This window comes from Anguilla anguilla, chromosome 2 (assembly GCF_013347855.1).
Source record: "Anguilla anguilla isolate fAngAng1 chromosome 2, fAngAng1.pri, whole genome shotgun sequence".
Lineage (NCBI taxonomy): Eukaryota > Metazoa > Chordata > Actinopteri > Anguilliformes > Anguillidae > Anguilla > Anguilla anguilla.
Window position 1 is genome coordinate 70985664 of NC_049202.1, and position 20373 is coordinate 71006036.

The 20373-nt window shown below is 49.5% G+C and overlaps 2 protein-coding genes across 4 annotated transcripts in view; one reads left to right on the forward strand and one right to left on the reverse strand.

The window, feature by feature from the left end:
• LOC118219590 (inactive rhomboid protein 2-like) overlaps window positions 1-14025 on the forward strand; it is a 40116-nt gene extending 26091 nt beyond the window's left edge. For all 3 annotated transcript variants that reach the window (XM_035402876.1, XM_035402875.1, XM_035402877.1), the window contains 10 exons: window positions 344-455; window positions 553-627; window positions 1400-1561; window positions 1967-2052; window positions 2169-2232; window positions 2834-2928; window positions 3253-3328; window positions 3734-3834; window positions 4369-4522; window positions 11249-14025. In XM_035402876.1, coding sequence (XP_035258767.1) covers window positions 344-455; window positions 553-627; window positions 1400-1561; window positions 1967-2052; window positions 2169-2232; window positions 2834-2928; window positions 3253-3328; window positions 3734-3834; window positions 4369-4522; window positions 11249-11668 — 1345 coding nt within the window. In that variant the 3' untranslated portion in view covers window positions 11669-14025. The remainder of the gene's footprint in view (window positions 1-343; window positions 456-552; window positions 628-1399; window positions 1562-1966; window positions 2053-2168; window positions 2233-2833; window positions 2929-3252; window positions 3329-3733; window positions 3835-4368; window positions 4523-11248) is intronic.
• A 1635-nt stretch (window positions 14026-15660) lies between these two features.
• Window positions 15661-19865, reverse strand: aanat1 (arylalkylamine N-acetyltransferase 1). The gene is made up of 4 exons (XM_035402982.1): window positions 18586-19865; window positions 16845-16999; window positions 16188-16501; window positions 15661-16154 (listed from the first exon to the last, which is right to left on the reverse strand). The coding sequence occupies exons 1-3, from the start codon at window positions 18710-18712 to the stop codon at window positions 16196-16198; spliced, it is 588 nt and encodes a 195-aa protein (XP_035258873.1). The 5' UTR covers window positions 18713-19865; the 3' UTR covers window positions 15661-16154; window positions 16188-16195.
• Window positions 19866-20373: the final 508 nt, after the last annotated feature.

The following is a 20373-nucleotide window of genomic DNA, read 5'->3' on the forward strand; positions in this document are numbered from 1 at the left end:
GTTTTTTTTTATGTACGAGTAAATGGTAAATGGTAAATGGACTGCATTTATATAGCGCTTTTATCCAAAGCGCTTTACAACTGATGCCTCTCATTCGCCAGAGCAGTTAGGGGTTAGGTGTCTTGCTCAAGGACACTTCGACATGCCCAGGCCGGGGTTTGAACCGGCAACCCTCCGACTGCCAGACAATCGCTCTTACCTCCTGAGCCATGTCGCCCCATTACACAGCCAGAGTGCACAGCCGGCGAGCTGACACGCAGCTTACTGCAGGCAGAGCCCGTTTGTGACGAACGGCAGTGAAAGTCACCGGGGCCTGTGTGTGTGCGTGTGCTCCCCCCTGCAGGCCCTACTTCACCTACTGGATCACCTTCGTCCACGTGGTCATCACCCTGCTCTCCATCTGCACCTACGGCTTCGCCCCCGTGGGCTTCGCACAGCACTCCACCACCGAGCTGGTGAGTCCTCCGCCGCCCCGCCCCGGCCCGCAGCGTGTCGCACCCGGGCGTGTCACACCTGGGCGTGGCCTGACTCCGCCCCTCCGCTCTCACACAGGTGCTGCGGAACAAAGGGGTCTACGAGAGCGTGAAGTTCGTTCAGCAGGAGAACTTCTGGATCGGCCCCAGCTCGGTGAGTGCGCCCGCCACCTGTCACTCACCTGCCACGCCCGTCTGTCTGTCACTCACCTGCCACGCCCGTCTGTCTGTCACTCACCTGCCACACACCTCCTGCCCCGCCCATCTACCTGTCACTCACCTGCCACGCCCGTCTGTCTGTCACACACCTGCCACGCCCGTCTGTCTGTCACTCACCTGCCACGCCCGTCTGTCTGTCTCACACCTGCCACGCCCATCTGCCTGTCACTCACCTGCCACGCCCATCTGCCTGTCACTCACCTGCCACGCCCATCTACCTGTCACACACCTGCCACGCCCATCTACCTGTCACACACCTGTCACTCACCTGCCACACCCATCTGCCTGTCACTCACCTGCCACACACCTGCCACGCCCATCTGCCTGTCACACACCTGTCACTCACCTGCCACACCCTTCTGTCTGTCACTCACCTGCCATCTTCTACCTCACCGGATATGCAAGTGCTTATTTTAAAGTCTTACTTTGATCAAACTTACTTTGATCTCGCATAAGATTTGTAAATTTCAAGAAAAAGTGCATGTGAGATATTGGTGCGGCTCAGTGATTGGCTGACAGTTCCATGTCTCGTTCTGTTGTTGTTTGGCTTGCTGTATGACGGGGAGCTGAAAAACGCCGACGTTCGCTGTCGAAACTGCGACGGAGGATAACGGTGCTGTCTGTGTCCGTGTCCGTGTCCGTGTCCGTGTCCGTGTCCGTGTCCGTGTCCGTGTCCGTGTCCGTGTCTGTGCCCGCCTGTCCCGCAGGAAGATCTCATCCACCTGGGGGCCAAGTTCTCGCCCTGCCTCCGGCGGGACGACGAGATCGTCAAGCTGATCCAGAAGGCCAAGGACCTGGAGCGGGAGTCCGGCTGCTGCGTGCAGAACGACCGATCCGGCTGCGTGCAGACCCAGCGCACGGGCTGCTCGGTACGGCTCCGCCTCCGCCGCCACCGCCGCACACCGACCCGCCGTTACCGCCGGCAACGCTCTGCTCGCGCTGGCCTATAGGAGCGCAGCACAGCGCACAGCCGACCCGCCGTTACCGCCGGCAACGTTCTGCTCGCGCTGGCCAATAGGAGCGCAGCACAGCGCACAGCCGAGCCGCCGTTACCACCGTTACCACCAATAGGAGCGCAGCGCTTGTTCTTTCCGCGTTCTAGCGACAGGCTGCCTGTTCAGCGCAGGAAAATGGCTTCTCTGTATATGCCTGTCAGCTCTCAGAAACCCCAGCCTTGTGTGCTGGAGCTGTCATCATTTCCTCCGATCTGCTTCTGCACCTCCAGCTCCCTCTGAGGGGCTGCTGACCCCTCTTTCTCTCCTCTCTGCGTCCAGGAGACGCTGGCCACCTTCATAAAGTGGAAGGACGAGAACATCGACATAATACGATCGTCTGGCGCTGTCTGTCACCAGGACCCCAGGTACCGTGCGGTGTGCTGAACGTGTCCGCATATCACGCGTTGTTACGCGTGCGCAGATCCGCTCACTGTGTCCTCCCCCTTGTGTTCGCTTCCCTCCCGGTGGCTGCTGGGAACAGGACCTGTGAAGAGCCTGCTTCAGCTAAGCCTCACTTCTGGCCCGATGACATCACCAAGTGGCCGGTGAGTACCTCCCGTTGGTGCGCCCGGTGATGCAGAGCATGTGCGGACCCAGAACGAGGCTGTTGGAGTTGGTATGGTACTACCGCACACTGGTGCAAATGGTACCGAGCTCCACAGGTACTCTAGACTGGCGTAAATGCTACAGAGCTCTCAAACTACTGCGTACGAGTCAAATCCTACGGCTCTAGAACTGCTGTACACCGGTTAAATGGTAAAGAGCTCTAGAACCACTGTACACTGGTCGAAATGGTACCAAGCTCTAGAACCACTGTACACTGGTAGAAATGGTACCAAGCTCTAGAACCACTGTACACTGGTAGAAATGATACCAAGCTCTAGAACCACTGTACACTGGTAGAAATGGTACCAAGCTCTAGAACCACTGTACACTGGTAGAAATGATACCAAGCTCTAGAACCACTGTACACTGGTAGAAATGGTACCAAGCTCTAGAACTACTGCACACCGGTCAAAGAGTGAAGAGCTCTAGAACTGAGTAGTTGAGAGTTCTCTGACCAGGTACCCCCCCCCCGCACACACCCAACACCCAGGTTATCTCCTCAGTATGAAGGCTTCTGTGGTTTTCCCCCTGGTTTTTTAGGTATGCACCTCTCCTCGCAAGTGGAACCACACCGGGTACAGACACCTGGACTGTGAGATCAAAGGGAGACCCTGCTGCATCGGGACCAAGGGCAGGTGAGAAACGCTCTCCCCATTATTACCCCAGAGCTGACCGAGCGGCAGTGCAGCGCAGTGGGTAAGGAACTGGGCTTGTAACCGAAAGGTCGCAGGTTCGATTCCCCCGGGTAGGACACTGCCGTTGTACCCTTGAGCAAGGTACTTAACCAGAATTGCTTCAGTATATATCCAGCTGTATAAATGGATGCAGTGTAAGTGCTATGTAAATGTTGTGTAAGTCGCTCTGGATAAGAGTGTCTGCTAAATGCCTGTAATGTAATGTAATGTTAGGCTTAAAAGCTCATCCTGACGTGTTTTTGCCGCTGTTTTGCCGTGACTCAGGTGCGAGATCTCGACGCGGGAGTACTGCTCCTTCATGCACGGCTACTTCCACGAGGAGGCCACCCTCTGCTCGCAGGTGAGCGCCTCGGGGCCCCCGCCCGCCCTGCCAGTCTCCGTGGGGCTGACGCAGGGGTGCACGACGAGAGCCCGATCCATTTCGGGATTTCGTGCCAACGTTTCCCAACATTTATCGCATTGGCCCGATCACATCTTGATCTTGACGTGTGTCATGAAGCAACAGCTAGAGTCACGGTCTGCAAGTGTATCCTAGAGATTTCACTGTGCTCAAGTACAGGAGAGCAGCAGCGTAGTTTATAGAGCTGTGGGAAATGGTAACCGGTTGGAACGAAAACCAGCGCGCGGATCAGCCCTCCAGGACCGGAGCTGTGCACCCCTGGGTTAAAGGAAGATGGGCCGGGGACAGCATGGGGACGGCCTCGGTAACGCTCGCCTGTCTCTCTCTCTGTCTCCACGGCGACAGGTGCACTGCTTGGACGACATCTGCGGCCTCCTGCCGTTCCTCAACCCCGACGTGCCGGACCAGTTCTACAGACTGTGGCTGTCCCTGTTTCTGCACGCTGGGTGAGCAGTCCCTCATCGCCCGCTCCCTGAACGCCACCCCAGCCCCTGTGTGTCAGTGTCTCTGTGTCAGTGTCTGTGTGTGTCAGTGTCTTTGTGTCTCAGTGTCTCTATGTGTCAGTGTCTGTGTGCTAGTGTCTTTGTGTCTCAGTGTCTGTGTGTGTCAGTGTCTTTGTGTCTCAGTGTCTGTGTGTGTCAGTGTCTTTGTGTCTCAGTGTCTCTGTGTGTCAGTGTCTCTGTCTTTGTGTGTCAGTGTCTCTGTGTGCTAGTGTCTTTGTGTCAGTGTCTTAGTATCTCTGTGTCAGTCTCTTAGTGTCTTTGTGCTCTGTGTGTCAGTGTCTCTGTGCTTGGTGTCATTGTGTGTCAGTGTCTTAGTGTCTCTGTGTCAGTGTCTTAGTGTGTCTGTGATCTGTGTCTCTGTGTCTCAGTGGCTCAGTGTGTCAGTGTGTCACAGTGTGTCAGTGTCTCAGAGTGTCTGAATGTGTCAGTGTCTCAGAGTGTGTCAGTGTCTCAGAGTGTCTGACTGTGTCTCTGCAGGCTGATGCACTGCCTGGTGTCGGTGGTGTTCCAGATGACGGTGCTGAGGGACCTGGAGAAGCTGGCTGGCTGGGTGCGAATCTCCATCATCTACCTGCTGAGCGGCATCACGGGCAACCTGGCCAGTGCCCTCTTCGTGCCCTACAGAGCAGAGGTACAGTGCCATCCGCCTCGTCTGTGCCTCCTGCTCTCAGCTGATCTCGTACGGCAAGGCGGGCACGAGCTGGCTTTCTGCTAGACCTCTCACCTGCTCGGGCACGTCTGTTCTATCAGCCAATATTCCAAGGAAAACCGATCGGCTTTTGTGAAAAACGTTGATCCCACAGCACCGGTCAGGTGTTCCTGGAAGCTGGTAGAAGGCGGAACGCTTTTCCCCGCTGGGGGGCTGCCTGGTAAACAGCTTAGCCGCTAGCTGGAAGAGAGCTTTGGCAGATTACTGTAAATGACCCTGTCTGGAGGGTAAATAACTCTCGCCCTGCTGGGCCCCACCCTGTGTGCCTGGCTCAGTCTGGAGGGGAGAGTTGTGTCTCGCAGTCCCCTGAACAGCAGCCTCTCGGGACCTGAGAGGGAGGGTGAGGGTGAGGGGAGGGGTGTAACTACCATTGATCTTACAATTTTCCAAAGAAGGTGGAATAAACACCACCCTGCTTGCTGAGTAGTTAATTGGATGATTTGACGTGTATCGCTTGTATCTATCATGCAGCAAAGCCCTTTATTTGTAACGCACCGAAGCTGCTATGTTGGAAACGGTTGTACGCATTATTTGGACTTGTTGCATTTGAAGTTTCTCTGCAAGCCTATCGTAGGCTGAATGCACGCAGGGAATCCTGTTGACTTATCTTTATGCGGCTTTCAGAGCGCAAAGGGAATGCATGCTAACACCAGAAGAACGAACACAATGACGTTAAGCAAGATAAGATATTGTTACACTGACCCCTAGTGGTAGTGAGTGGACGTTTTTTTGTTCCGTTTTCCACCGTGAGTTGCCACAGTAGTCAGCAGTCTCGTAAAAGCTTGAGCAGCGCAAACAAACCAACCTAGTGACGTCACAACCTAGCCTGTTCCAAGATTAATTTTTCCGGCAAATACGGGTCAATTTCAGATTTGAATGCATGGCCAGATTTTATTTAAGGTAAAAAAATGGGAATGTCATTACCGAGTGCTTCACGTTTCCTTTATGTACATACAGTGTATATGCACACACACACACATACACACACACGCACACACACACAGAATTAGTGTGAATCAGACCAACACTCTAGCGTGTGCGTAGGACCAGTAAAAGAGTGCAGGTAAGTATGCAGATCACTTGCCTGTGGCTCCTATTACAAATCCTTCACCTCTCCTTTAAGGTCCTGTTTCACCACTCTCCTCAGCCCTGAGCTGGATAAAGCAGTACTGGCCCAGAGGCGTAATTAAGTGTGTTATCTGGTCATTAGGGTGTGGATGCAGAGGAATGAGCGTCCCTTTGCTAATCTGAGCTGTTGTTGTGCTGATGGAAAGTCGGTCCAATCCTCTCGACGGCTGGATTAATTGCGATTCCAGAGCCGTCTGTAAGTGGGGCCTCCTTGCTGAGGCAGCAGCGGCTAATTTTGGGATGACCAGGAAGTGAGGTGCGTAGGGGGCCACGCCCTCCCCCCACCCCCGCCACTTTCACAGTCTTATCCCGTTTCCTGAAAGGCCGGGGGGGGGACGCGGCGAGGCGGGATTTGTGGGTCGGGCGGTCATGGGGTCGGGCTGAAAGGACGGGTGACTGTGCTGCGTTAACGCACAGGCGCTGCGTTTCTCTGTGGGGGGGGGGGGGAGTTTGGGGTGGGGGGTGGATGTGGGGGGGTTATGAGGGTGGGGGTGGGGGGGGGGGTATGGGGGTGAGGGGTTTGGGGTGTGCCTGTCTCTGCGTGGTGAGGAGCGCGCGCTGTGCTCGTCTGATAAGGCGCGGAGCGTGTGATTAGGGAGTACCCGCTGAGGAGTTATCAGGACACGCCCAGCTGCCACACACCACACACCGCGTAACACACCCTTTTAAATACCCACGCTCCCTAGCGGCTCAGCTCGCAGGCTTCGCCATTGGCTGCCTGCCTTTCTCCGAAGCTGCAAGATGTTTGTTTGTGGATAGTAAGACACGCCTGTGACCCGTCTCTTATTATGGATCATGAGGGGCGACATAGCTCAGGAGGTAAGAGCGGTTGTCTGGCAGTCGGAGGGTTGCCGGTTCGATCCCCCGCCCTGGGCATATCCAAAGTGTCCCTGAGCAAGACACCTAACCCCTAACTGCTCTGGCGAATGAGAGGCATCAATTGTAAAGCACTTTGGATAAAAGCGCTATATAAATGCAGTCCATTTACCGTGATATAAACGCATTTGCCAATAATATTGAGATGAATGTCTCTCCATAGTTCCCCTTCTCCTAGGGGAGGGTTAGGGTTAGGGTTAGTGGCTGCCTGATTTGAGCGTGTGTGTGTGTGTGTGTGTGTGTGTGTGTGTGTGAGAGTGTGTGTGTGTGCACGTGTGTGTGTGAGTGTGTGAGTGTGTGAGTGTGTGAGTGTGTGTCTGTGTGTGTGTGTGTTATGTGTGTATGTGTGTGTGTGTCTGTGTGTGACGTTCCGCTGGTTTTCCCTCTGGTGGGGATTACACCACCGCAGGAGCAGCAGTGCAGGTTACCTCCGGAACAGCCTCCCTGGTGCTGGAACAGCACAACAACTCGGCACCTGCCCAGGCTGCTGCACTGCGTTGGCACGACGTGGGCTGGAAAATGGAGTCTTAGCTCTTTTTGTGTGTGGCCCAGTGCATTAGCCGTTACCGCTAGGCTGCCCATCGAGGGCACTGGGTTTCATGCACCAAAAATAGCTTGGAAAGTGCACGCAAAGCAAACTCAAGCCACTTAAAACTTCTTTGAATGAAGACCGATTATCTAATTATTCAATTTAAACCACTTTGAATGGGGGGGTGGGGGGGGTGATTATCTAATTATTGTATTAGTTCATCGTTAGTTTTTTTTCCTTTTTTTTGTAGCTTATTTCTGAGCTGTTTGTAACGCCGTTCTGCGGTCATACCCGGTCCCCCTTCTGCACCTAGATGTGAGAAAAAATCATTGTGACGTCGCGGCTTAGCGTTCTGTGCGGGAAAGAGTGTCACCTCGACAGGTGCAGAGACGCTGCCTCCCTCTGCCCGGCCCGCTGGAGTGTGGAGGGAGCCGCACGTCATCCCGTTGAGGGCATTACTGCCTAACTGCCGGCCAGCTGTGCGGAGACAGCTTGAGCAAACCTAACCGTCGGTTTTGAGCAGCTCTGGGACTCCGCGGCTACTTAAGCCCGCTACTTAAGTGGATCCTCCCTCCCGCCGCTCACCTGGGCTTTAAGGAGGGTGACGCACGTGCGCCCGTGCGCCACAAATGGGTTTAAAACGAGCGGCGTCGCCGTGGGAACGGACGCGCGCGTGAGGGAGCGGGCGTGGCGTGGCGTGCCGCTCCCTCGCCCCTCGCTCGGGCCCCTAAGCTCCCCTCGGGGGGTGCAGGGGCAGATTAACCGTGCCTCTCATCCACTCCTCAGGGCTGAGCGGGTCATCCTGTATGAATTTGCCAAAAAAAGTGAGCGGCAGCTTAAATGCTGCTGCTGTTATTGTTCTGACCAGCAGCTCTGATTGCTAAAGAAAGAATGAATTTACATTGGATTACATTACATTACAGGCATTTAGCAGACGCTCTTTTCCAGAGCGACTTACACAACTTTTTACATAGCATTTTACATTGTATCCATTTATACAGCTGGATATATACTGAAGCAATGCAGGTTAAGTACCTTGCTCAAGGGTACAACGGCAGTGTCCTTGCCCGGGAATCGAACCTGCAACATTTCGGTTACAAGCCCAGTTCCTTACCCACTGTGCTACACTGCCACCGGCAGTGGATCAAAATGCATTGTGTTGGGTTTGTTTGGTCTATTTTGTGTTCCAACATGGCGGTGCAGAGAGTTCAGCTCCTGGCACGCGGCTCTCTCTCTCTCTCTGACAGAAAGCCAGCGCCCAGGAGGAGCGGAGTAGCGCGGTCAGCGTTCGGCGTCCGCGGCTGAACGTGCGCGGCGTGTTCGCGTGTGCGCACGCCACCGCGGCTGCTGAGGGCTGTCGCTGTCCTTGTGGACAGATTACTTCCTCCCCAGATTAGCCATCTGTCCGCGACGGCCCAGGCAGGCTTGACGTCAGTCTAATCTGGCCGCTCTGATTGGCCCGCGCGAAATGGCCCCTCTCTCTCTCAGCCTGCCCCACATTCTGCCCCACAGTCTGCTCCACAGCCTGCTCCACAGCCTGCCCCACAACCTGCCCCACAGCCTGCCCCACAGCCTGCCCCACAGCCTGCCCCACAGTCTGCCCCACAGCCTGCCCCACAGCCTGCCCCACAGCCTCCCACAGTCTGCCCCACAGTCTGCCCCACAGCCTGCCCCACAGCCTGCCCCACAGCCTGCTCCACAGTCTGCCCCACAGCCTGCCCCACAGCCTGCCCCACAGTCTGCCCCACAGCCTGCCCCACAGCCTGCCCCACAGCCGGCCCCACAGCCTGCCCCACAGTCTGCCCCAGAACCTGCCCCACAGCCTGCCCCAGAGTTTGCCCCACAGCCTGCCCCACAGCCTGCCCCACAATCTGCCCCACAATCTGCCCCACAACCTGCCCCACAGTCTGCTCCAGATCCTGCCCCAGATGCTGCTCCAGGGCCTGCCCCACAGCCTGCCCCACAGCCTGCCCCACAGTCTGCCCCACAACCTGCCCCACAGCCTGCCCCACAGCCTGCCCCACAGTCTGCTCCACAGTCTGTCCCAGAGTCTGCCCCAGAGTGTGCTCCAGGGAGAGCTCCAGAGCCTGCCCTTTGGCTGCGAATAGCACTGCAACCCATTTGTCCCCATGCCAGTAGCTTGCACGCTTTGCAGACTTGCATAAGTTGACTTTTCTATGAGTTCATTCTCTGGAATTGAATGGGTGACTCTTCTCAGAAATGCTGTCTTTTGTCTGATTTTAAAGTACGGGTTACATACTTGCCCAACACTGACAGAATTGTTTTGATGCGAAGTGATCGCTGATCGTGAAGTAATGCTTGCAAGGCGTTTCTCTCTCTCTCTCTCTCTCTCTCTCTCTCTCTCTCTCTCTCACTCTCTCTCTCTCTCTCTCTCTCTGTCTCTCTCTCTCTCTCGTGATAATATGCATGCATCTGAACACAGAGATTCAGACCCTGGGAATTTAATAACCCAGCGTGCTGTACAGTGCTGTCAGAAACAGACTTGTTTTCATCTGAAGAGATCGATGAAACCATGCAGCCTAATGGCTCGAGGTGCCAGTCTGACTCAATTCCAAAAGCGGTTTAAACCCCTATGATTACATCAACCTCCTAGAAGCTTGATGGACTCTGCCAATTAGCCAGGACCGACAAGGATCTCGGTGTCCTCCAAGTTGGACATGTTACATCTCCCGGGAACAAATTCCAGCTGAATCGGTGCTATAAACACAATGGACAACATTAGTTTCCACACCCTTGAAATGTTGACTTGAGTTCACAGTAATATTCCTTCAAAGGTAATCAATAACAAACATGACATGATATTTTTGTATGAAGCTTTATGATTTCCACTATATGTGATTTTTAGAATATTTAATACATGTTGGCTCTACAATTTTGCTGCACTGACCTTGAAATACACTACAACTACTGCTGCAGGTGTGCGCTTGTACTTTGTTACAAAAGGTGTAACAAAGTACAAAGGTGTACTTTGTTACATCTTTTAAACAAAGGTGTTTAATTTGACATGCTAAAAGTCTGTGTAAAGCATTTCACAAAGCAATTGATATACAAGACAGGAAATGAGAGATTGCTGCTATTTCATCATAATACATATTTTCCCTGGGGACCTTGTATGAATATCTGGTTTTAAAATATTACATGAAGGTTGGCACCTCCTACGACACAGTGTCCATATTATTACAGCAAGGCTTTTTAAAAATCAGTCAATGGGGATAAGTGTGGCTTCAAAGGGACAACCGATAGTGCCTCAAGCACAAGCTTATTTCCCACTGGCGGTGATTACAGTGACGGATTTCATTCATAGCACCCAGGAAATTATAAAAGCAAAGCGAAGGATAATGGATGTAATTATAGCCCCCCGTTTGTGAAATTGCGGCGGTGCCCAGCGAACGCGTCACGATCGGCACTTGCACTTTGACCCTCGGTGTGGGGGGTGGGGTGGGGGGGGAGGAATGGATAGCCGGTCCGAACTGCCTGCATTAGCATTGTGAATCGCTCTCCTCTCTCCGCACCCCACACGCAGCCTTTGCCGTTGCGCATGTACGGCTGGTCGCCACCTGCGTCCCATTTCGCCCCGTGACCTCACACACACACTCAGCTGTGTCTCACAGGCAGTAATTACAGCCCTGCTCTCGTTACTGGTGCCCCCCTCCCCCCCCGATGCTATCAGCACTGCATTATGACATCAGGAGTCTCCTCCACATATATCCCTGTTCATTATTCACTCAAAATATCCAGCATAATATGTCAGCCCAATGAACAATGGGGGGAGTTGGTGGCATCAGCTGAAACACTGTTATTATTTTCTCTCTCTCTCTCTCTCTCTCTCTCTGTCTCGAGTACGGCACGTACCCAGGATGGGAATTCATTCATTGTACATTCATTCATTAAGAGGGTGGGGGCTTAAAACCAGAAAGGTTTTTTTTTTGTGCCTTCGTACTTGTGTGTTTTCCTATTGATTTGCCTGTGTGTTGTTTTCTGTCGCAGTATGTTTAGACCTTTAGCTTTCAAAAAAATGACAGGCTCTCTTTCGGGTCAGATGCTGTGTTTGATGGACGCTTGACCTCTGACCTCTGACCTGTGGCCTGTTGCAGGTGGGGCCGGCGGGCTCTCAGTTCGGGCTGCTGGCCTGCCTGTTCGTGGAGCTGTTTCAAGGCTGGCAGATGCTGGAGAAGCCCTGGAAGGCCTTCCTGAAGCTGGTGGGCATCGTGCTCTTCCTCTTCATGTGCGGCATGCTGCCCTGGATCGACAACATCGCCCACATCTTCGGCTTCCTCGGCGGCCTGCTGCTGTCCTTCGCCTTCCTGCCCTACGTCACCTTCGGCACCTTCGACAAGTACCGCAAGCGCTTCCTCATCCTGCTCTCCCTGCTGGTCTACCTGGGCCTGCTCTCCTCCCTGGTGGTCTGGTTTTACATTTACCCCATCCACTGGCACTGGCTGGAGCACCTCACCTGCCTGCCCTTCACCAGCAAGTTCTGCGAGAAGTACGACATCGACCACGTCGTGCACTAGCGCCCCGGACGCCCGTCAGGAGACCAGCGGCGCTGCGGTCTGAGACGCAGGCGCGAAAGGGAAGAAGGCGCCTGTGGCCGGGCTGTTAACGCGCAGTCATCATGGGTGCCCGTGCTAGGACTTCCGACTTCATCGAATGAGCCACCGTGACGTGACACTAGTTTAAGAGGCTGAACGCCCGCACGCGGTACGAGCGCAGGGGGGCCAGCGCGTCCGGAGAGGCAGCGCGTCCTTTTGTGGGCCGCCGAGCTTCCGTCTGAAGGACTCCAGCCAAGCTGTACGCTGTCTTTTGATTGGTTTACGTGGATTCCCTGCAGAATCCTGAAGGGAACGTACGTCGCCAATGTCCGAGTCTCCTCTTCGTTCTGTTTCACGGGGTTGGTGGTGCCAGTGACGTTTCTGGTTTTTGTTCCGCCTGAGCCTGAGCCTGAGCCTGAGCTCGAGAGGTTGATGGATTGGTTAAAAGTCTGAGCCTGGGTATTCTGGGAAGTAGAATGCTGAGTGCCTCCAGCTCATGGTCACCTGCATGCACTATTAAATCTGATTTAATTATATTGAATCCAGGTATGTAATTTAGTTATAGGCAGAGGTGGAAAATCCAGGTTCAGAAATTAAAAAGCCCTCCCCAGTATTTTTTCTTCCATCATTTGCTACTTAGCGCAGTTCTTCAGCCAGGAGGCAGGCCTAATCAGTGAAATCAGCTAGGCTGAGTTCATGGGTGGAAGAAACACACGGCAGGACTTTTACTTTCTGACTTTCTGGACTTTCCGCTCCTGCTCATAGGTTTGGCTGGAGCAAAAACCAGGACCATCTCTGGCACTCCGGAGCCAGGGTTGCCTACCCACCCCTGCTCTGTTTTCGTGCTTTAAAAAAAATGAAATAAAAAAACACTGGATTTTCAATCATTTTTAACACTAAACACCTTTTTCTATGTTTTTCCATTCGTTTTTGGTCTTTGCATTTCCAGAATTACCAACAAAGGCTGGTTCGAACTCAACAATCTTGTATGTTGAATCAAAACAAAATCATGTTGGGTTAGCTTAGGGTTTTTGTTACAATTATTATTTTTTAATTTTTTTGCTGAGATATAAACATGTTATTAAGCATGATCATAAGATGATTAATGTGTACTTTTAATAACCTTCGTCATAAATGCTTAAGATGAAAACAATCATGAGATTTTGTTGCTTATTACTTTTATAACAGTATCTGTGCTCTCAAGAAACATAGGAAGAGAAGCTGATGAATGTCTCCTAAACTGTCACTTCTTACATGTTAGACTCAGAGTGCGCCATTTTTGTGCGACTCGCGGACTGACTGAACGACTGTTTAAAACCATTTCCTTCCTCATTTGTTTTTATTTTGACTCCCCTTTCAATGTCTGAGAGGGTGAAACAGGGATATTTCCATCAACCGCATGGTTTATGCTGGACAGCGCTCAGGGTGTTAGCATCTGCTTAAGACTGACGTGTTTACGTTACCACCCAATATGTGTGAGCTTGATCAGCAGCTAGCCGGCTAACGTAACGTACCGCAGGAAACGTTAGTTCACGTGGAATTACAGTGAATTACGCGTTCGATATACCCACTCGAATGGATGCCATGGCTTGAGCATCTTGTTTCGGTCATTCCACTACTTTTAAGTTTCGCGCGCTGATACGCAGCAACTTTCACGTTGCTCTCTCCCCGTTGGGACTGTTGCTGTTGAACAGCTGAGGTGCTCGCGCGGCGCCGTCTCGCGCGTTTCCTCCTGTGCTAGCGGATTAGCGGCGTCTGGCTTAAGCGCTGAAAAAAGGTGACTGTGAAATGGATTAAACCCTAATTGAGGAGGACTGACACTGTGAGCCTTTGCGCATGGCAGTCGAACTTCACTCGCACACACTGCAGAGCAGAACACTCAAGACAGGGATTAGGTGTTTAAGGTACTGTACAGCTTCATAACTGGCGTCGAGCTCGCATTTTTTTTTACATGTATCTTTCTACTTTAAGACTTTATTACCGCGTCCATCATCAGCACTAAAATGCAGGCTCCTGAGTTGAGCACCAGCCCCGTGCCTTTCCCTCTCTGACTGGGGAGAATGCTGTGCCTTCTGCAAATTCAATTTTGGATTTTACAATGTCAGTTGAACTCCGTTATGGTTTTCTAATGGATTTCTAGTTGTATGTTCATTGATTATATTTGTGTATTTGAAATTGGACCAAAAAATATTTATTTGAACAAAAAAGGGATGTTACTTGTTGTAGCCTAACTTTTTTTTTTTCTGAGTTGACCTTATATTTTGTGCAGGTCATTTTAATCATTGATTTGTATGAAAATAAACCACTATTTACTTTAAAATAAACCTTTTCTGCTCTTGTATTCTGCTCTTGTATTCACCACACACAGCTCTGTCAAAACCCCAGCCATTCATCCTGATATTTCCAGTCATATGTTTATGCTTCTGCCATAGTTTCAGCTTGGTTTAACAGACCATGAAAGTATCAAATACCACCTAATTGATCAGAATTTCAAATGATTTACAGCCCAGCCAAATTACACACTGAACACCCTCTTAGCTGCAGGTATTTTCAGAAGCAGACCGCCAGTTTTCTCAACCTGTGTGCATGTTCAGTGCCAGCAGATGAAGTTTTCCTTGTCCCTACAACATTTCACTGAGGTAAACTCTCATCTTTGGGTCACAATTCCGTTGACTCTCAACTGAATAACAAACTGCTGTCTTGGTCTGTCATTTGGAAATTTGCATGCACCTACAGCAGTAACCATCCATAACATGTCTGTCTATTCTCTAAAGGGAAATAGTCAAAGAAAATCAGAAATGTTTAAAAAATAAAGTTCTTTATTCTTCCATTTACAAAAAAAAAATATAAAATGTATTTGTCTTGATTCAAGACTCGCTGGAGGTAGAGGTGGAGGATATCTACTGGGAAGGCAAGGGAAGCTTATAGGTATGTTGGATAAGGGTTATCAGGTGGAAACCATCATCAGAAAAGAACACATGGGAAAACTGATCACAGAAAAGACTGAAGTCACACTCCAGTCACTGATTTCTCTCTTCTCCATAAAATACTCAAATCCAGATTGTTCTTGCCATTCATTTTGAAGAGCTTATGAGTATAGGTCTACTGAATTTCATTTTGAACCTTGCATAGCAAACGCATACAAAATAATCCCCAGTTAATAAACAGATGCACTTGTAAGCCCTAAGACGACGACTACATTGTAGCATCTACAAACTCAGACAAAATGGTCACTGTGCTTCTTTAAGCTCTCAAACTACGGTATAAACACCAGGTCTGCTTCTTGAGCTGCTTCAGTGGTGAGCACGATGTTCTTTGTGCCAGCCTTACCCATGTCCCCGTCAGTACAAAGTACAAAGAGACACATAATCCAACTGAAGTCATTTTTTTTTTTGTTGTCTGCATTTCACATGGATAACGAAAACTGCAGTGAAAAGCAAATGTTGATGAAGGAAGCAGAAAGCCATTTTGGAAAACCTGACACCCTCTGCACCCGACTTTACAACTCAGCTGGCTACCCAGTGCTTACATACAAAAGACATGCAAACAAAAACAGCTGTGAAGGGAGGGGGAAAAAACAAAACATTTTAAAAGTCCAGTTTTTCAGGAAATCGCCCTGAGCACGTAGTCCAACCCCTGAGCTCTTCTGCCAGCACAGGCAGGTGCTTGGTGTCCTTTCTTGCTCCTTGGATCACAAGAGACCACAGTGAAAGGGGACGTGAACTTGATTCCTCTTTAATGTTTGCATTAAATACACAACAACCAGAGCAGCTACAGGAAGGGAACAGGGGGGACAAAAGCTGGGTGACCCCGTGCGTCTGAAAACAAAGGCGCATACAAGGCTTGTGTATGAAAAAGCCTGGCTCTGCCCCAACTGCCTGCCTGTCCTGAGGACACACCTAACATCTACAATATTTAAAAAAATAATTAAAAATGTAATTAAAATTAAAAAATTATTTTTTAAAGGACATATTTTGGAGGGGGGGGGGAAATAAACAGAATTTTTGTGCGTATAAAAAAAGATTGTTATATGATACAATAATGAAATAACTACTTTTATACCTTTAAGTATTACCCAGAGTAACGAGGATCTCTAATATTATGAATAAACTGAAGATACTCTATTATGATTGGGTGAGGAACTGGACTGCCTAGTGATGGGATAAGTTAAGGAGCATGAAGCAGCAACAAATTTAATACATGTGAAGAGCTAGGAAGAGCCATTCCTGTCTCTGTTGGGGGGTCATCTAACTTCCGTAACATCCACAAGGCATAAAGACATACTCTACTGCACAACACCGAGAAATAGCTAGCCCCACACACACAAACACACATATACACTACTGTAGCCCACGGCAACAAGAAGCTGTACGTTCCCCGGACTGTACGCTCCCCAAAATTGAGTCACGGGCTCCTCCCGCTCTGTTCGCCTTGAGACGCGTGCGGATCGGGTCCCGGACGGGGGGGGCGGGGGGGGGGGCGGGGTGGTGGTGGTGGGGGGGGGGTCGTTCAGCAGCCGCTGTTGCGTCGCATGAAGGCGTGGCCTCGGACGGGGTACTGCATCTCGACAAAGGTCAGGGGCCCCACGGTGATGTCCGAGGGCCCCAGCACCTTGAAGCCGGATTTCTGGTAGAAGGGCACCAGGAAGTCCTCGCACATGAGCACGGCGCGGCGCACGTAGGGCAGGCAGCGCAGGTACTGCAGGTAGCGCCACATCAGGATGGAGCCCTTGCCCTGCTGCCGGAAGGTGCGGTGCACCGCCAGCACATGGATGTGCACGGTGGTGCCGTGGGGCTTGTGCAAGGTCAGCGCATCCTTGGGGGCGGGGAGAATACAAGAGACAGTTGTTACTGTACAGGACTTAATAAAGCACTTATTTCAGTCAGTACCAGTAAAAAGAGGAAACTGCTCGTTTCAATATCCCCTTTAAAAAAAAACCATGGAAGTTCCTGTCAGACTTCCGCCATCGTGTTTATTTATTGTGGCTTCTGAAAATGCTGGATGTAAAAATAAAAAAAAGGAAAACTGAAATTTGAAAAAGAAATGTTAGGTTCTTCACATCTCAAGTGTTGAATAAAAGTAAAGCGGTGCCAACTGAAGTTCGGCAGTTGACTAACTTCACTAGATGAACCCCCGCATCTTGAAAAATCATAATTACCACGTTTAGCTTATCCTGGTCCCACAGCGATCCGATGATGAAAGCCACCAGTCGCCCCTCCTCGAACCAGCCGAGGGACAGCTCGGGGCACAGAGTGAGGAAATGACGCACCTCGTCAAGGTGAAGCGGGCACTCTCCTGACACAGAAATGAACGCTAAGGGAGGGGGGGGGGGGAGACAGAAAGACTGAATTTAACACGACAAAATTCTGCTCGATTCATATTTCTCTTTAGCTTAGGCAGAAACGTGTGCGACATCGCAGTAGCCTACACGTTCCTCTTACCGGTAGGCTGGCGCACTAAGGTGACCCCTGTATTAAACTGCGCAGGAGCTCCGTTTCTTGGGGGCATGGCTGAAGGTCCAAACGGGTCTTTCGGAATTTAGCCGAAGAACACCCCGAATTATTGTTTTGCGCGGAGACGGTTGAAGCTCAAGGGGGGCCATTCATTTACGTCGACTTTATGCAGGAAACATTAAACATTTCGGCATATTAATAAACGTGACCGGAACACCAGACGGGCAAGGATTTAAAAACCGTTTTCGCTACATTATCATGCCGTTACCCGACATTTTAGCAATATAGCCTATATTTGATCATCACATATGCTAATAATTACACAGTTGTACAGTAATATATAGTGAGGTAATCTATAGGATATGTACGTATACGATTAAAGGTTTCTGTTTTAAAATAGCCCAAACGATTATACGCTGATAAATAAAAAATAAAAACAGGTTAAAGCGGCACGCCAGTCAATATTAAATCCAAACTACTTCGGCTGCAGAACGCTAGTGAAACTATAACGTAGGTAATTTCTTGTAGCAGTTTAAGAAAGACTATCCACAACGGTTGTTTGATTATTTATACTTAAACATTTGTCAAATACTAAAAATACACGAAATATGCTTTAATAAAACTTACTTTGCAATGTAGGACAATGTTTCACGTTAAATTTAGAAATAGAAAAATAACTTTTAAAAAAGTTTTTAAAAGTTTAACACAATTTCGGTTCAAATGAACCATTAACGGCAGAACTACTTGTTTATGGCTATAGGGCAGCGGTGTTCAAACTTGTTCCCAGGGGACCCTGTATGCTGAGTTTCGTTCCAACCATAATTGCAATACCAGAATTTTAACAAGCTGTGAATTTTCTTAATACGCTTCTCATGTTGAGGGACTTACCCTCTTAAACCCCGTATTATACCTGAAATGGCTACGCATTCCATGAATAAAAATCCTAGGTCATTCACGCTGTGCTATATTGCAGAGATTTATAACTGATCAAAATCTGGGATTGCTGTTGTTGCCGGAATGAAAACCAGTATTCACAGATGACCAGGTCGGAATTTGAAAACAACAGCTAAGGGGCAGGAGTCTGCAACCATAATCCTGGAGAGCAGGTTTCTGTTGTTTCTCTGCATTAACTAATCAATTAGAGCAGTTGATGACAGTCAAACTGCTTACTTGGGTCTGAATCGGTTGCCGATTTAAAGGTGCAAACAATAACCAGATCTAAGTGGCTCTGCAGGACCAGGGTTTCAGACACCTGCTGCAGGGCTCCAACAAACAGCAAACCACATTATTAGCATTATTAAAAGCATGCCTTCGTCTGCAATAGCTTGTAAATATCTATATCCGCATTTGGTTAAACAAACAAACAAACAAACAGCAAAAAGTTCGATATCAATTAAGGACAAAAAAAAGAAGAAGTTATTTTTGATAGAACGTCCAGTTGCTTACCTTCCCTCTCGATTTCGAACACGCTGATAGCGTCCTCTGGGCTAAGCGAGCGGAACTCGCTAGCCGGGAGCGTGTGCCGGCGCTGGCGGCCGGGCTTGAGGAAAGGCAGAGCGCTCACCACTGACATTTTGTGAAAATTACTTCCCAACACAGAAATATATATATTTTTTTGTCGTTTAGAGTTTAACTTTCTGGTTTATTATTTTCTTTTAGGACGTTTTTACGCTCTTGTTCCGGCGCTTCTAGTCATCAAAGGCAGTGCGTAAAACCAAGTGGGGTCAGAGACAGCCTGTCTAGCTTATTTATACTGTTGTCTCCTAGCGATTTGCCCGTAAGTACCATTAGTCACTGGCCCACAACAGGTTGCACAAGAGTAGTGCAGGCGTCAGACAAAAACATATTTGCATAAATTGTTTAATGGTGTTTGGAATTGCATATTTCACAGCGAGAGGGGGAGGGAGGGTGGACGTGGTCTGTAATTAACCAAAAACTCGTAGTCGTTTTATTCACTGTTATTATTTTCTTGGGATATTTCCAGCTGGGCTATTACAGACAAGCTAACTTATTGGCTCGAAGTCGTCCAGCGGAACATATGCTTGCTATGATATGAAATGTCAGGCACTACTAAAGACAGTTTAGGGAAGCTATAGAAACGCAACCATTTAAATTTCCTAAGCAATGTTTAATGTAAGAAAATACAATGCTTTACAAAAACTATTCTGACCCTTCAGACGCTTTTCATCAACAGGGACTGGGCATCTTGTTAAAACTGGGAAGGAAGAATGGATGGACCCAAATGCAGGGAAATACTGCTTTATCCTGCTATAACAAGACTGAGATCCTCACAATCCTTTCAAGGCCAAAGCAACACTGGAGTTGCTCAAGAGCAAAAAAGGTTTATGTCCTGGCCTGGCCAAAGTCCTGATCTCAATCCTATCAAGAATTTGTGGCACAAATTTGTGGGAGAATTGCAGTCCAGAAGCGTCATCTTACCAAACTTAAAAAATCTGGAGCAAATCTGCAAAGAATGGACAAAACTCACTCTCCAGCGAGTGTGGTAGATAACTACTCCAGAAGACTGAGTAAACACTAAACACATTTTGAAAATTATTTCATCTGTTTGATGAAAAAAATGTATCAAACACTTGTAGAAGGGAGTCAAACTGGGACCCAGAAAAGGCTGGTATTTGAATGAGCCTGGGGGCTGGGACTCATCCTTTACTTCTGGATGAGCAGGCCATTGGCCCTCTGGAATGTTACCCTCTGGACAAGACTGAGATAAGGGGAACTAGTTTCTTTGTCTATGGTCGTGGGTGTGTGTGTTTTGGGGCCATTAAGGGTGAAAAGATCATCAGGCCTCTGGCAAAATGGTGGGGCAACTACTCTTGACAGTACCACAGTGCCCTTATGTGGGCCCCTCTGCCACTACACTTTTTATTTCTTTTCTGGATCTGGACTCTAAACCGTCTGTTTCTAATATTGACAAACCTCGTAAAACCTTACAAACCATGCACATGTTTTTATTATATTAACAAAAGGGTATTTTCATGACAACTGCACCATAATATTACATCCCCTTGACATGTTTGGTATGGACGTATTAAGGGAAATTGAAGAAATTGAATGAAATATGTTTCATACCAAATAAAATTTAATAAAACATAGTTTCAGAAACGCGACGCGTTCGCATCTGGAGACGAGACGCCCGCTGCCGTTGTAATAACAGTACTTCAACTACGCTTCAGTTACGCGCGTAATACGCGCGTAGTGCGCTCGCGGTCGATACGT

Coding starts and splice junctions, on each gene's coding strand:
- aanat1 (XM_035402982.1), bottom strand. CDS start 18,712: ATGTCAGTGGTGAGCGCTCTGCCTTTCCTCAAGCCCGGCCGCCAGCGC. Junction 17,000..18,585: donor GTTCGAAATCGAGAGGGAAG/GTAAGCAACTGG, acceptor CCCCTCCCTTAG/CGTTCATTTCTGTGTCAGGA. Junction 16,502..16,844: donor ACCAGGATAAGCTAAACGTG/GTAATTATGATT, acceptor CCCGCCCCCAAG/GATGCGCTGACCTTGCACAA.